Here is a 14,536-nt window from a genome sequence, read left to right on the forward strand (position 1 = left end):
CAGTAATATGCACAAAGTGAGCTAGGTGCATTATTTGACATTTATCTAAATTAAAATTCTTTAATGTTCTTGCCCATACTGTTCGCTTATCTAGGTCTATCTGAAAAACATTTTTACATATTTGTCATGAATCCATATGTGAGTGGCATTCAGTATAGGTTCCTAAGCAGTGAATGTGTACAGTACGAATGTACAGAGTATAGCTTGACATCATGTATTTCTTTTAGTCTGATCCAAGACCTTTTGTCTTGTTTTCCAAGGTAGTATAAGGACAGAGATCAGTTTAATATTCAACATTGCATTTGCCTGGCACATAATTTTGACAGATGTCTTCTGCAGGATATATCACATCAAGAAAGTTGTTTTTGACATAAACCGGTAGCCGGAAATATTTTCGGCACTACAGACGTTATTATGAGTCAAACATAGAAGTAAACATAGTCTGAAGGTTATATAGGCTGGATAATAGTGGGAGAGTGCCTGCTGATAAAATAGTCCAAAATTGATGGTTATAAAATAATGCGGAAACACTGGCTTATGTTTCAGGAGAGGCTTGTGTCGGAGGAGAATATTTGGTGCACTTTTGAAGAGGGTTCTCGATGCTAAGTAAAATAAAATAAAAAAATAGCACTGTCCATATATGTAGTAAAAGAGACAGCTTTTTTCTAAAAACTGCATTTTCTGTCCATGGGCTCTGTCTGGTATGGCAGCTCTTAGGCTTTTACTGCTATAGCAAGTGATGAAGTATTGAGGCACTCAGGTTAAGGTTTTGCAATAACAGAATATTTCTGACCGGACGTTTTGGTCACGATGGACCTTCATCAGCTGTCACATTATCTGTGAAGTGGGTAAAGGCATTCCTGGGGCGCTGGATGCACCCAACGCCCCAGGAATGCCTTTACCCACTTCACAGATAATGTGACCGCTGATGAAGGTCCATCGTGACCGAAACTTCTGGTCAGAAATATTCTGTTGTTGATATGTACCACTGGGCAAATGGATGATGCAGATTATGTAAAATAAAGCTATACTTTAATTGCAAAACCTTAACCTGAGTGCCTCAATACTTCATCACTTGGATGGTGGCCTCACAGCCCTTGATTGGCACCAGGGACACTTTGATTGAGTGCGGTTCCTCACTTCACTACAGTTTACTGCTATAGCAGACACAGCCCATGGACAGATGTGGGAGTTCTTTGGGGGGGAAATAGACAGACAATTTTTATGATCCTGGACAACCACTTTAACTCTTTCTTTTTTAGTTTCATATTGTGTTGTTTGTGATAATGCTGTAAATTTGGATCCTTTTCTACGGGCAGCACGTCATATGAGCCATACTTCATTATCTACTGACTGCTATATTATTCCATAAGATTTAATTCAAGGCTTTGATTTAAAAAAAAAAAGTACTAGAATAAAACACTAGAATATAACCCTGAAACATATATTTCTGGCCACCAGAAAAGCCCTTAAGGGGCCATATCCTACAACATGTCTTACAACGATGTAGGACAAGCCATTCACAGTTTTCCCATGCCACCCTGGAGCAGGTGCCTGACTGTCTAATGTCAGCCACACTGCTGCTCAAACAGACGGAATCAGAGAAACCTCTAATTACGACCACTTAACTCTTTGAGATCTGTGATCAAGAGTTAATGATCAAATGAAACTTCTCCCTTGGATCAGGTCACTGGGTTTCCCAGAGACATGATCAAGGACTAGGAGACTTCTGTGCAGTAAGTCCTAGGTATCTAGAAAGTATCCCAGGTCTGTCTGCTGTTAGTGTACACTAAGGCTGGCCATGCACATACTGTAATATAGCTTGTCTGGCCGACAGCTATCAATCTGTATCCCGTCCTACACATGCTTGCTTGGCTCGGCTAAGGAAGAGGCAGAGGAGGACGCAGCTAGACTGCTCTAGCTGAAAACAAAAGGAGGCCCCCATACACATTAGGCTACTTTCACACTGACGTTTTGGCTTTCCGTTTGTCAGATCCGTTTCATGGCTCTCACAAGCGGCCCAAAATGGATCAGTTCAGCCCCAATGCATTCTGAATGGATAAGGATCCATTCAGAATGCATCAGTTTTCCTCCGTTCAGCCTCCATTCCGCTCTGGAGGCGGACACCAAAACGGTGCTTGCAGCGTTTTGATGTCCGCCTGACGATGTGGAGCCAAACGGATCCGTCCTGACTTACAATGTAAGTCAATGGGGACGGATCCGTTTTCACTGACACTATATGGTGCAATTGAAAACGGATCCCCCTGCCATTGACTTTTAATGTAAGTCAAAACGGACCCGTTTGCATTATCATTATCATGAACAAAAAAGTCACTTTTTTTTGTTTGTTTTTTGTTCATGGTAATGCAAACGGATCCGTTCTGAACGGATACAAGTGTTTGCATTATAGGTGCGGATCCGTCTGTGCAGATACCAGACGGATCCGCACCTAACGCAGGTGTGGCCCTGCCAATATAAATGGGTTTGGCCAAAATACATCTAAAAACAACACTAAAATAGCTTGCGTCATAGAGACCCAGAGGATAATGTACTAGCATATAGAATTAAGTCTGAAATAAACATGTAGCACAAAAATCCCCTAATGGGATAAAAAAAAAAAAAAGAAATAAAAAAGTAATTAAAAAGTATGCAAACAATCTGCTATGGAAAATCAGCAATTGTATTTTCCTCAGAAGAGTAAATGTCTGTGTTGTGTAAGTCCTGCATGTAATAATGCATCACTCACTATGGAGGCACAGCAGCATTTGTGTTCGGTAACAGTGACATTATCATGGCATCTCGGGGGTGACGCTGTCTGGAAGCCATGTTTTCATTTGTAAATAGCAGCGACCAGTTCCACTGGGGATGGAGTCGCTGGCAGTACATCATGGGGAGGGTTGCTACAGAGATGAATTGTCATGATGCAGCAGAACTGTGTGCTGAATATACAAGTCTTCCATGTATTCAGACTCCTTCCATGTATTCAGACTCCTTCCTTGTATTCAGACTCCTTCCATGTATTCAGACTCCTTCCTTGTATTCAGACTCCTTCCATGTATTCAGACTCTCTTCACTTTCAAAATGTACACGTCTTTAAAAGGGTTGTAAGGTTTAAGCCTGAAACTGGACAACTCTCAGGATCAACCTGCAATGAATAGCCAATAAGTACTCAGCCAGATATCATGCTGCCACTCGAGTTCTCCCTAGCGGTCTGTATTTATATGGCTGCAGCGGCTACACCACTTCGACAACACATGACCACTGCAGCCAATAACTGGTGCCAGTGATTGGCTGTGGTGGTCACATGTTATTGAAGTGAAGTCACCACTGCATCCCAGTAAATAGAGCCCAGCCAAGATAACCGGAGCGACAGCGGGGGATCTGGCAAGTAAATAGTATTTGAGTATTTACCAGCTCTTTGTTGTAGGTGGATCCTGAGGGTTGTCTAGTTTCCTCCTGAAACATGAACAACCCCTTTAAGAGTAGATAATGCAACAATTATTATAACTGACCATTTCTTTATTATTCTGTTCAGCTTAATAAAAGTCATAATAATTATTGGCATATTGTATTTTTAGCTAAGAGCACTTAAAGTTTCTGTTGAAGGCTAATTTCGGCTTATACATAGAGTCAGTTTACATAAGAAATTAAGTGATTGTGTGCAGGGGCGCAGCTAAATACTCATGGGCCCTGGTGCAAGGGTTCTGCTCGGGCCCCCCTTCCCTCAGTGCTTTGTGGCCAGGCGCAGGGAAGCACATAGCCTTCGTGCTGCCTGAGGCAAAAATTGAAACGGCACCTTGATCTTACCCCTTCCCACCAGCCGAGGTGTAACTTGACCAGCATGCACTTTCTATAATACCAGTGTCTTCTTATGTGGCACAAGCAGGGGCGTAGCTAATGGCTCATGGGCCCTGGTGCAAGAGCTCAGCTTGGGGCCCCCCTTCCCTCAGTGCTTTGTGGCCAGGGGCAGGAAGCACGAAGTCTTCGTGCTGCCCGAGGCAAAAATTTAAATGGCACCCCCTTGAGCCAGAGGTGTAACTTGACCAGCATGCACTTTCTATAATACTGGTGTCTTCTTATGCACCACAAGGGTCTTTGGGCCTCCTCAGGCTCCTGGGCCCGGTAGCGACTGCTACCTCTGCACCCCCTATAGCTACACCCCTGGGCACAAGGGTCTTTGGGCCCGGTAGCAACTGCTACCTCTTCACCCCCTATAGCTACGCCGCTGATTGTGTGGATATGCTGCTATAGTCATTATTATAGTTCAGAGCTGTGTTCCCAGGAATGTTGGTTGTTATTGGAATCTGTCAACAAGCTGGTTGACAGACCCACCCTGACAGCATGACTGAGCTCCTATAATGCCGGGGGGGAGTTAGTTTCTCCTTCATAAGGTTACTGTGCACTGCAAAGGCTACATCCAGAATGTACATTATTAAAACAAGCTCTCTTCTCAACAAGTTGACAAGGAACAGTTGAAATTCTGGTTCTGAAGCCTACAGAATAGTGAATGCAGCTGTGGAGGAAAATACAAGCTGTAATTTGGGGTCGGTATAAGATAATGCCGTGAATTTAGAAAATTACTCAACTTTTTCTGGGGATTTAAGAGTGTCACGAAGCGAGATGAGATGCCTGGCTCTGTCAATCAAGGGAAGAGATGTCGCTATCAGTGCAGAGTGGAAAAGCTCTGGCGCTAATTTACATATTATTAAAAAGGTAAAAAAACTCAGGAAAGGCACAAGGGATCTGCCGACTTGAGGTATCATTTTATTAAGCGTGATGAATCCTACCAGGCATCATTCCTGGATTTATAGGGTTGATTCAGCTAACAGATGCTCTACAAATTAAAGAAATCTTGATGATAAGGTCCCTCTAAGCAACCTTGTTGAAGTCCAGGCATGGAACTGTGAAGGCATGAACATCCTGCAAAGGGTAAAAACTGGTGCTTTGAAATCCAAAAAATGTTCAAGGGCTCATTCACACAAGTATTGTTTGAGCCTCTATGTTTCTATGTGATGAACGGATTGAACAACCTATCTGATCTGCCTCCACTGACCTCTACTGTGAAAAAGTCATACCCAAAACTGATGAACGAAATGTCCAATGTCTTCTGCACATAGAAGCATATAGTGTCACAAGATATTTGGTTGTGTGCAATGTCCAAGTTGTATGAAGGTGTGATACAGCCCCATGGCAGACTATTCAGCTATACTATACCACTGGCACCATTTGGTGGCACACAAAGTGCAAACTCTGTGTTCCGCCATGCAGGCTCCCAGTACACAGCTCTGCCATGTGCCTATAGACTTACTCATGTACAGTTAGGGGGAGACTTATCAAACTGGTGTAAAGTAGAACTGGCTTAGTTGCCCATAGCAACCAATCAGATTCCACCTTTCATTTTCCAAAGGAGCTGTGAAAAATAAAAGGTGGAATCTGATTGGTTGATATGGGCAACTAAGCCAGTTCTACTTTACAAAAGTTTGATAAATCTCCCCCTTAGTCTTCTGTAGTATGGAAAGTAGGACCTGATAATAAATTTGATATGATTCAGATAGAAAGAAACGCAACTTCATGTTCATGTATGTTCAACTAGATATGTCTATCATCTTCAGCTTCTCTGAAACGTTTGTACTACAGAAAATATATTATACTGAGCAGTGAACTTGGTCTTCATCACTACCTTTACTGACATCTAATGTGTTTCCCACAATCAGCTTGTCTCCTTTGATGTGAAAAGTCATATTAATTTCATGTTCAACAATTAGCTTTTTTCTTTCTACAGCTCGACAATGAACCAGGAGCGTAGATCTGCCGAGTATGCATCTGAGCAGACAACGCACACAACAGCCTTGACGGAGCCCCACCAAAATGGCACCGATATATCAACCAAGCACAATGTCTTCTCCGACATGAAGGACAAATTTATGAATGAACTGAGCAAACTACCAAGTAAGACAATGTCTTGGGTTTATTTTTCTGCTCTAAAAAGGGACAGCTAAAAAATGTTCAGCCTGTGACAGTCATGGTCCTCCGTGAGCTGTAAGAATCAATGCATCTCCATTTGTCCTGGAGGAGCGATTGTCACATTGAATTGTTACGGCTTTATAACTTCAAAGGAAATAATCTTTGTGAGGGAGTATTATTTATGAAGTCTACACTGGGAACTGTGCCAAAAGGTTATGGAAAGGGTATGTAGGGGTGGAAGGCTGAGGTTTATTTAAAAACTCTGTAATGAATTGGTAATACATTTAAATGGAAGCAATGACTTGCAAGACAGCTAGCATGGATCGTGCACATCCAGATAAACCTACATAGCTATCGACTTCTGTCCAGGAGCTAGGCTATAGGGGTGCAAAGTTACAGTTGCATCCAGGCCCTGCTGAAGAAAGGGGTCCAAAGGTTCTCTGCCACACAAGAAGGCACCAATGTTACAAGTTAGGCTACTTTCACACTTGCGGCAGAGTGATCCGGCAAGCAGTTCCGTCACCGGAACTGCCTGCCGGATCCAGCAAAACGTATGCCAACTGATGGCATTTATAAGACTGATCAGGATCCTGATCAGTCAGAAAAATGCATTGAAATGCCGGATCCATCTTTCCAGTGTCATCTAGAAAAAAGGATCTGGCATTTATTCCCTTCACCTTTTTTTCGGTCTGCGCAATACATTCCTAATACATTCCTATGGAAAAAAATGCCAGCATTCAGGCAAGTGTTCAGTTTTTTTGGCCGGAGATGAAACCATAGCATGCTGCGGTTTTATCTCTGTCCTGATCAGTCAAAATGACTGAACTGAAGACATCCTGATGCATCCTGAACGGATTGCTCTCCATTCAGAATGCATGGGGATAAAACTGATCAGCTATTTTCCGGTACAGAGCCCCTAGGACGGAACTCTATGCCAGAAAAAAAAAAACGCAAGTGTGAAAGTACCCTTAGAAGGTTCCGAGAACTTCAGGTCACCCTTCTGCTTCTATTTTCTATATCAGCACCCTACAAATTTATTGAGGATTTGAATTATCTCCATTCATTTACAATTGATGTTGGTGATACACACATGTTCACGGCCTTGCCATTCTGTTTTATTCACCCTTATCTCTTTCTCATTTTTAATACTAACTAGTAGGAGAAGGGAAAATGATGATCATAATGTAATTGATGGAAGCCAGCTTATTAGGCAGATGTGAGGATGGAAGAAAACGGTTAACGCCGGCTGTGTCCTACATTTAGGCTGAAAATTTATATTTTTATTTTTTATATCAATTGTAGTTTTCTAATTACGAAATAAATGAATGAGAAGGCAGAGACATGATAGCAAGAGTGAGAGATGGAAAGAGAGATAGATATTATATAGATAGATAGATATAAAGCAAGCAGACATGTGATAACGAGAAATAAACAGATGGATGGATACAAGATAGTTAAGATAGATATCCTTTTAATAACCATGCCAGATTTAATCTCTGTCTAGAGTCTTTTCCAAACTAACCATGTGTTGCATGTTTGCTGGTGTTTGCACCTCCCCCTTAAGTTGTAGACTCCCTCTGTCTGGTGTTGGAAGGGTTAACTCCCTGACTGGGTATGGCCACTAGGGTTTTATCTCCTGTGGTTTCCTGGCTGGAGTCAGTTGTACTTCAGCTGTTGTTGGTGCTGGAGCTCTGCTCCAGTCCAGGGTGTTCCATCTGTCCAGTGAGGGCCACCCTTGTGGTCATCAATGTTTTCCCGGTGTTTCCTTCCCTTCCTGTCCCTATTTGTATGGAGTGGGTTATGTTCAGGGTGTTTGTATGTCTATTTTGGTGTTATATGTCTGGTGGTGTTTGGTGTCCAGCATGTTTACTAGACATTCCCCTGTCTCATGTTATTGCAGCTATGGTGTCCTGGGTTCCTGTGTAGTTTGTGGTGTGTGCTGTGTCCTTTAATGTTGGTGTGGACAGCAGCACTAGTGCACGGGTTCCAGTCAGTGTGTCTGTGGCAGGTAAGTGTGTTACTGGTTTCGCTTACCTGCCATCTCTATAGCTGTATGTGTTCCCCTCTCCTTGCAGCCTGGCCTCAGATAGAGACTCCTGTTCCTCCATTACTGGGATGAACAGGTCGTCTCTTCCCTGCTCCTTGGTGAGGGATTACCAGGGCGACTTAGGGTCTCTAGGAATCCTGAGTATGAGTCGTCCTACCATCGGGGTCCGCTCATACGGTAAGGAGTCAGGGAGAGGATTAGGGACGCTGTAGGAGGGGACCTGCTCCCTTATTACTCCTTTTGGCCAGGCTGATCCCCCTTTACCCTTTGACACCGCACGGTGGGGGGTTTCCCCACTCCCCACCGTGACAGGTGCTGGGAGTTCCAGCCACCCATACCAATTAGAGATCTAACCACAGTGCCCCACAATAATTCGTCACTGCCTAATGTACATTACATACAGTATGTCTACACACCAGATGCAGTAATTGAGGTCAGATAGGATGTCACCTACCTTACCCACTTCAGCCCCCAGTGCTTAAACACCCTGAAAGACCAGGCCACTTTTTACACTTCTGACCTACACTACTTTCACCATTTATTGCTCGGTCATGCAACTTACCACCCAAATGAATTTTACCTCCTTTTCTTCTCACTAATAGAGCTTTCATTTGGTGGTATTTCATTGCTGCTGACATTTTTACTTTTTTTGTTATTAATCGAAATTTAACGATTTTTTTGCAAAAAAATGACATTTTTCACTTTCAGTTGTAAAATTTTGCAAAAAAAAACGACATCCATATATAAATTTTGCTCTAAATTTATTGTTCTACATGTCTTTGATAAAAAAAAATGTTTGGGTAAAAAAAAAATGGTTTGGGTAAAAGTTATAGCGTTTACAAACTATGGTACAAAAATGTGAATTTCCGCTTTTTGAAGCAGCTCTGACTTTCTGAGCACCTGTCATGTTTCCTGACAGGTGCTCAGAAAGTCAGAGCTGCTTCAAAAAGCGGAAATTCACATTTTTGTACCATAGTTTGTAAACGCTATAACTTTTACCCAAACCATTTTTTTTTTACCCAAACATTTTTTTTTATCAAAGACATGTAGAACAATAAATTTAGAGCAAAATTTATATATGGATGTCGTTTTTTTTGCAAAATTTTACAACTGAAAGTGAAAAATGTCATTTTTTACAATGCCCAGACAGTACAAATACCCCACAAATGACCCTATTTCGGAAATTACACACCCTAAGGTATTCGCTGGTGGGCATAGTGAGTTCATAGAACTTTTTATTTTTTGTCACAAGTTAGCGGAAAATGATGATTTTTTATTTTTTTTTTCTTACAAAGTCTCATATTCCACTAACTTGTGACAAAAAATAAAAAGTTCCATGAACTCACTATGCCCATCAGCGAATACCTTGGGGTCTCTTCTTTCCAAAATGGGGTCACTTGTGGGGTAGTTATACTGCCCTGGCATTCTAGGGGCCCAAATGTGTGGTAAGGAGTTTGAAATCAAATTCTGTAAAAAATGACGAGTGAAATCCGAAAGGTGCTCTTTGGAATATGGGCCCCTTTGCCCACCTAGGCTGCAAAAAAGTGTCACACATCTGGTATCTCCGTATTCAGTAGAAGTTGGGGAATGTGTTTTGGGGTGTCTACATATACCCATGCTGGGTGAGATAAATATCTTGGTCAAATGCCAACTTTGTATAAAAAAATGGGAAAAGTTGTCTTTTGCCAAGATATTTCTCTCACCCAGCATGGGTATATGTAAAATGACACCCCAAAACACATTCCCCAACTTCTACTGAATACGGAGATACCAGATGTGTGACACTTTTTTGCAGCCTAGGTGGGCAAAGGGGCCCATATTCCAAAGAGCACCTTTCGGATTTCACTCGTCATTTTTTACAGAATTTGATTTCAAACTCCTTACCACACATTTGGGCCCCTAGAATGCCAGGGCAGTATAACTACCCCACAAGTGACCCCATTTTGGAAAGAAGACACCCCAAGGTATTCCGTGAGGGGCATGGCGAGTTCCTAGAATCTTTTTATTTTTTGTCACAAGTTAGTGGAAAATGATGATTTTTTTTATTTTTATTTTTTTCATACAAAGTCTCATATTCCACTAACTTGTGACAAAAAATAAAAACTTCCATGAACTCGCCATGCCCATCAGCGAATACCTTGGGGTCTCTTCTTTCCAAAATGGGGTCACTTGTGGGGTAGTTATACTGCCCTGGCATTCTAGGGGCCCAAATGTGTGGTAAGGAGTTTGAAATCAAATTCTGTAAAAAATGACGAGTGAAATCCGAAAGGTGCTCTTTGGAATATGGGCCTCTTTGCCCACCTAGGCTGCAAAAAAGTGTCACACATCTGGTATCTCCGTATTCAGTAGAAGTTGGGGAATGTGTTTTGGGGTGTCATTTTACATATACCCATGCTGGGTGAGAGAAATATCTTGGCAAAAGACAACTTTTCCCATTTTTTTTATACAAAGTTGGCATTTGACCAAGATATTTATCTCACCCAGCATGGGTATATGTAAAAAGACACCCCAAAACACATTCCCCAACTTCTACTGAATACGGAGATACCAGATGTGTGACACTTTTTTGCAGCCTAGGTGGGCAAAGGGGCCCATATTCCAAAGAGCACCTTTCGGATTTCACTCGTCATTTTTTACAGAATTTGATTTCAAACTCCTTACCACACATTTGGGCCCCTAGAATGCCAGGGCAGTATAACTACCCCACAAGTGACCCCATTTTGGAAAGAAGACACCCCAAGGTATTCAATGAGGGGCATGGCGAGTTCATAGAAAAAAAAAAATTTTGGCACAAGTTAGCGGAAATTGATTTTTGAAATTTTTTTCTCACAAAGTCTCCCTTTCCGCTAACTTGGGACAAAAATTTCAATCTTTCATGGACTCAATATGCCCCTCAGCGAATACCTTGGGGTGTCTTCTTTCCAAAATGGTGTTATTTGTGGGGTGTTTGTACTGCCCTGGCATTTGAGGGTCTCCGCAATCATTACATGTATGCCCAGCATTAGGAGTTTCTGCTATTCTCCTTATATTGAGCATACAGGTAATGAGATTTTTTTTTTCCGTTCAGCCGCTGGGCTGAAAGAAAAAAATGAACGGCACAGATTTCTTCATTCGCATCGATCAATGTGGATGAAAAAATCTCTGCCAAAAAAAGAAAAAGGAGGGGAAAGGCGTCTGCCAGGACATAGGAGCTCCGCCCAACATCCATGCCCACTTAGCTCGTATGCCCTGGCAAACCAGATTTCTCCATTCACATCAATCGATGTGGATGAATAAATCATTGCCGGGATTTTTTTTTTTATATATACAAAGTGTTTGCCAAAGTATATGAACACCGCCACCTCCTCAGCTCATATGCCTCGGCAAACGTATCTTTTACTGCAGAGGAGAAATCTCGTCTTGCAGCGCCGCATACACCGACTTGCGTGTAATCTGACAGCAGCGCAATGCTTCTGTCCGAATGCACATCAGTGCTGCAGCTAGTCGATCGGTTGGTCCACCTGAAAGGTAAAAAAAACAAAACAAAAAAGAAAAAACCAGGCCGCAACGCAATAAATTTATTAACTGTTGAACAGAACATATTAACTTTTTTTAAACTTTTTTAACTGAACGTTTAACTTTTTTACTTACCGGTATTTTTTTTTTTGTTTAGTTTTTTTTACCTTTATAGAACAAACCTCTCCTTCCCCATGGGACAATGTGCAAAGCGCAAATCGCCCAAAGATGTGGCGAAGTACGTTATGCACTTTATCCCAGGTGAAAGGAGAGGTTTGCAGCAGCTGTGAGTGAATGGGCCCTAATAGCCCTGTGTGCCTGTCCTGGTGAGATGTGATCCCTATGCTAGGTGTACCTGTGTGTGGTACTTCCGGAAACACTCTCCATAGCATAGGGCAGGGTGGTCAGCACAGTCAGGACAGAAATAGCGGGTGTCACGCCTTATTCCACTCCTGCTACAGACATGACATCTTTTTCGGGGTGACGGTTGGGTTGAGGTACCAGCAACGACACTGGGGAAATGTCGCTCGTGTAGACGGCTAACTACACTGGTGGATGGGGCCACGGAACCTCCTGGGTAAAGGAGGTTCTCGATGATCTCTTCCTGGAATTTGAGGAAGGATCCTGTTCTCCCAGCCTTACTGTAGAGAACAAAACTATTGTACAGCGCCAATTGAATCAAATATACAGACACCTTCTTATACCAGCGTCTGGTTCTGCGGGAAACTAAATACGGAGACAACATCTGGTCATTGAAGTCCACCCCTCCCATGAGCGCATTATAGTCGTGGACACAGAGGGGCTTTTCAATGACACGGGTTGCTCGCTCAATTTGGATTGTCGTGTCTGCGTGAATGGAGGAGAGCATGTAAACGTCACGCTTGTCTCTCCATTTCACCGCGAGCAGTTCTTCGTTACACAAGGCAGCCCTCTGCCCCCTTGCAAGACGGGTGGTTACAAGCCGTTGGGGGAAGCCCACGCGACTAGTTCGCGCGGTGCCACAGGCGCAAATCCGTTCTAGAAACAAATGCCTAAAGAGGGCCACACTTGTGTAGAAATTGTCCACATAAAGATGGTACCCCTTGCCGAATAAGGGTGACACCAAGTCCCAGACTGTCTTCCCACTGCTCCCCAGGTAGTCAGGGCAACCGACCGGCTCCAGGGTCTGATCTTTTCCCTCATAGATACGAAATTTGTGGGTATAGCCTGTGGCCCTTTCACAGAGCTTATACAATTTGACCCCATACCGGGCACGCTTGCTTGGGATGTATTGTTTGAAGCCAAGGCGCCTGGTAAAATGTATTAGGGACTCGTCTACGCAGATGTTTTGCTCAGGGGTATACAAATCTGCAAATTTCAGGTTGAAATGGTCTATGAGGGGCCGAATTTTGTGGAGCCGGTCAAAAGCAGGGTGGCCTCTGGGACGGGAGGTGGTGTTGTCGCTAAAATGCAGAAAACGGAGGATGGTCTCAAATCGTGTCCTGGACATAGCAGCAGAGAACATGGGCATGTGATGAATTGGGTGCGTTGACCAATATGACCGCAATTCATGCTTTTTTGTCAGGCCCATGTTGAGGAGAAGGCCCAGAAAAATTTTAAGTTCGGAAACTTGGACTGGTTTCCACCGGAAAGGCTGGGCATAATAGCTTCCCGGGTTTGCGGTTATAAATTGTTTGGCATACTGGTTGGTCTCTGCCACGACTAAGTCCAAGAGCTCCGCAGTCAAGAACAGCTCAAAAAATCCCAGGGCCGAACCGATTTGAGCCATCTCAACCCGAACTCCAGACTGGGCGGTGAAAGGGGGAACTACTGGTGCGGCTGAAGTTGGTGACTGCCAATCAGGATTTGCCAGCACCTCAGGGACTCTACGGGCCTGTCTGTGCGGTGGCTGCGACGGGGTAACTATTGCACGTGCCACCGTACCAGCTTCAACTGCCCTTCTGGTGCTCGCTACTTCACCAGGTTGTACGGCAGTGCTGGTACTAGGTCCAGGAAGGGCTGCGCTGCTGGTGTATGCCTCACCACGTGATCCGGCAGCGACAGCCCCACTCTGCTGCTCTTGAAGCGGATCCTGCGTAACCTGTGGTCTAGCGACACGGGGCCTGGTACGCCTGGTGCTATCAGGGACCTCCACCTCCTCGTCCGAACTTTGGGTCAGAGAGCCACTGCTTTCTACAGGTTCATATTCTGACCCGCTAGATTCGTCAGATGAGGGTTCCCACTCCTCATCCGACTGGGTCAGAATCCTGTAGGCCTCTTCAGAAGAATACCCCCTGTTTGACATTTTGGACTACTAAATTTAGGGGTATTCCCTGAGACTACCCAAGAAAAAAAGCAAACCTGTCTTACAAAGGGGAGGCTAGCGAAGTACCGGAGGCTGCTGCGGTTGATAAAAAATATCAAAACTGATTTTTTTATCGCCGCAGTGCGTGTAAAATGAATGTGCAGTGATCAAAAAATATATATTTTTTGTCACTGCGGTGGGGCGGGCGTGGGTGAACGCACGTGTGGGCGACCGATCAGGCCTGATCGGGCAAACACTGCGTTTTGGGTGGAGGGCGAGCTAAGGTGACACTAATACTATTATAGATCTGACCGTGATCAGTTTTGATCACTTACAGATACTATAAAAGTACAAATGCTGATTAGCGATACGCTAAACAGCGAATAAAAGTGACTGTGGTGCGGTGGGCTGGGCGCTAACTGACGCTAACTACCTAACCAAGGGGCCTAAACTATCCCTAAAACCTAACAGCCAATACCAGTGAAAAAAAAAAAGTGACAGTTTACACTGATCACTTTTTTTCCTTTCACTAGTGATTGACAGGGGCGATCAAAGGGGTGATCAAAGGGTTAATTGGGGTGCAGGTGGGTGATCTGGGGCTAAGGTGTAGTGTTTGGTGTACTCACAGTTCAGTCTGCTCCTCTGCTGGATCCAACCGACGAAAAGGACCAGCAGAGGAGCAGACCGGCCATATAACACATCATATTTACTAATATGATCTGTTATATGACTTTTGATTGGATTTT

General features: G+C 43.6%; 1 protein-coding gene across 1 annotated transcript in view; it reads left to right on the plus strand.

Annotated features, from left to right (window-relative positions):
* Positions 1–5,789: 5,789 nt before the first annotated feature.
* SYT5 (synaptotagmin 5) overlaps positions 5,790–14,536 on the plus strand; it is a 124,364-nt gene continuing 115,617 nt past the window's right edge. The window contains exon 1 of the mRNA XM_040415578.1: positions 5,790–5,949. Coding sequence (XP_040271512.1) covers positions 5,790–5,949 — 160 coding nt within the window. The remainder of the gene's footprint in view (positions 5,950–14,536) is intronic.

The sequence above is a fragment of the Bufo bufo genome, chromosome 1 (genome assembly GCF_905171765.1).
Source record: "Bufo bufo chromosome 1, aBufBuf1.1, whole genome shotgun sequence".
In the NCBI taxonomy this organism is placed as follows: Eukaryota; Metazoa; Chordata; class Amphibia; order Anura; family Bufonidae; genus Bufo; species Bufo bufo.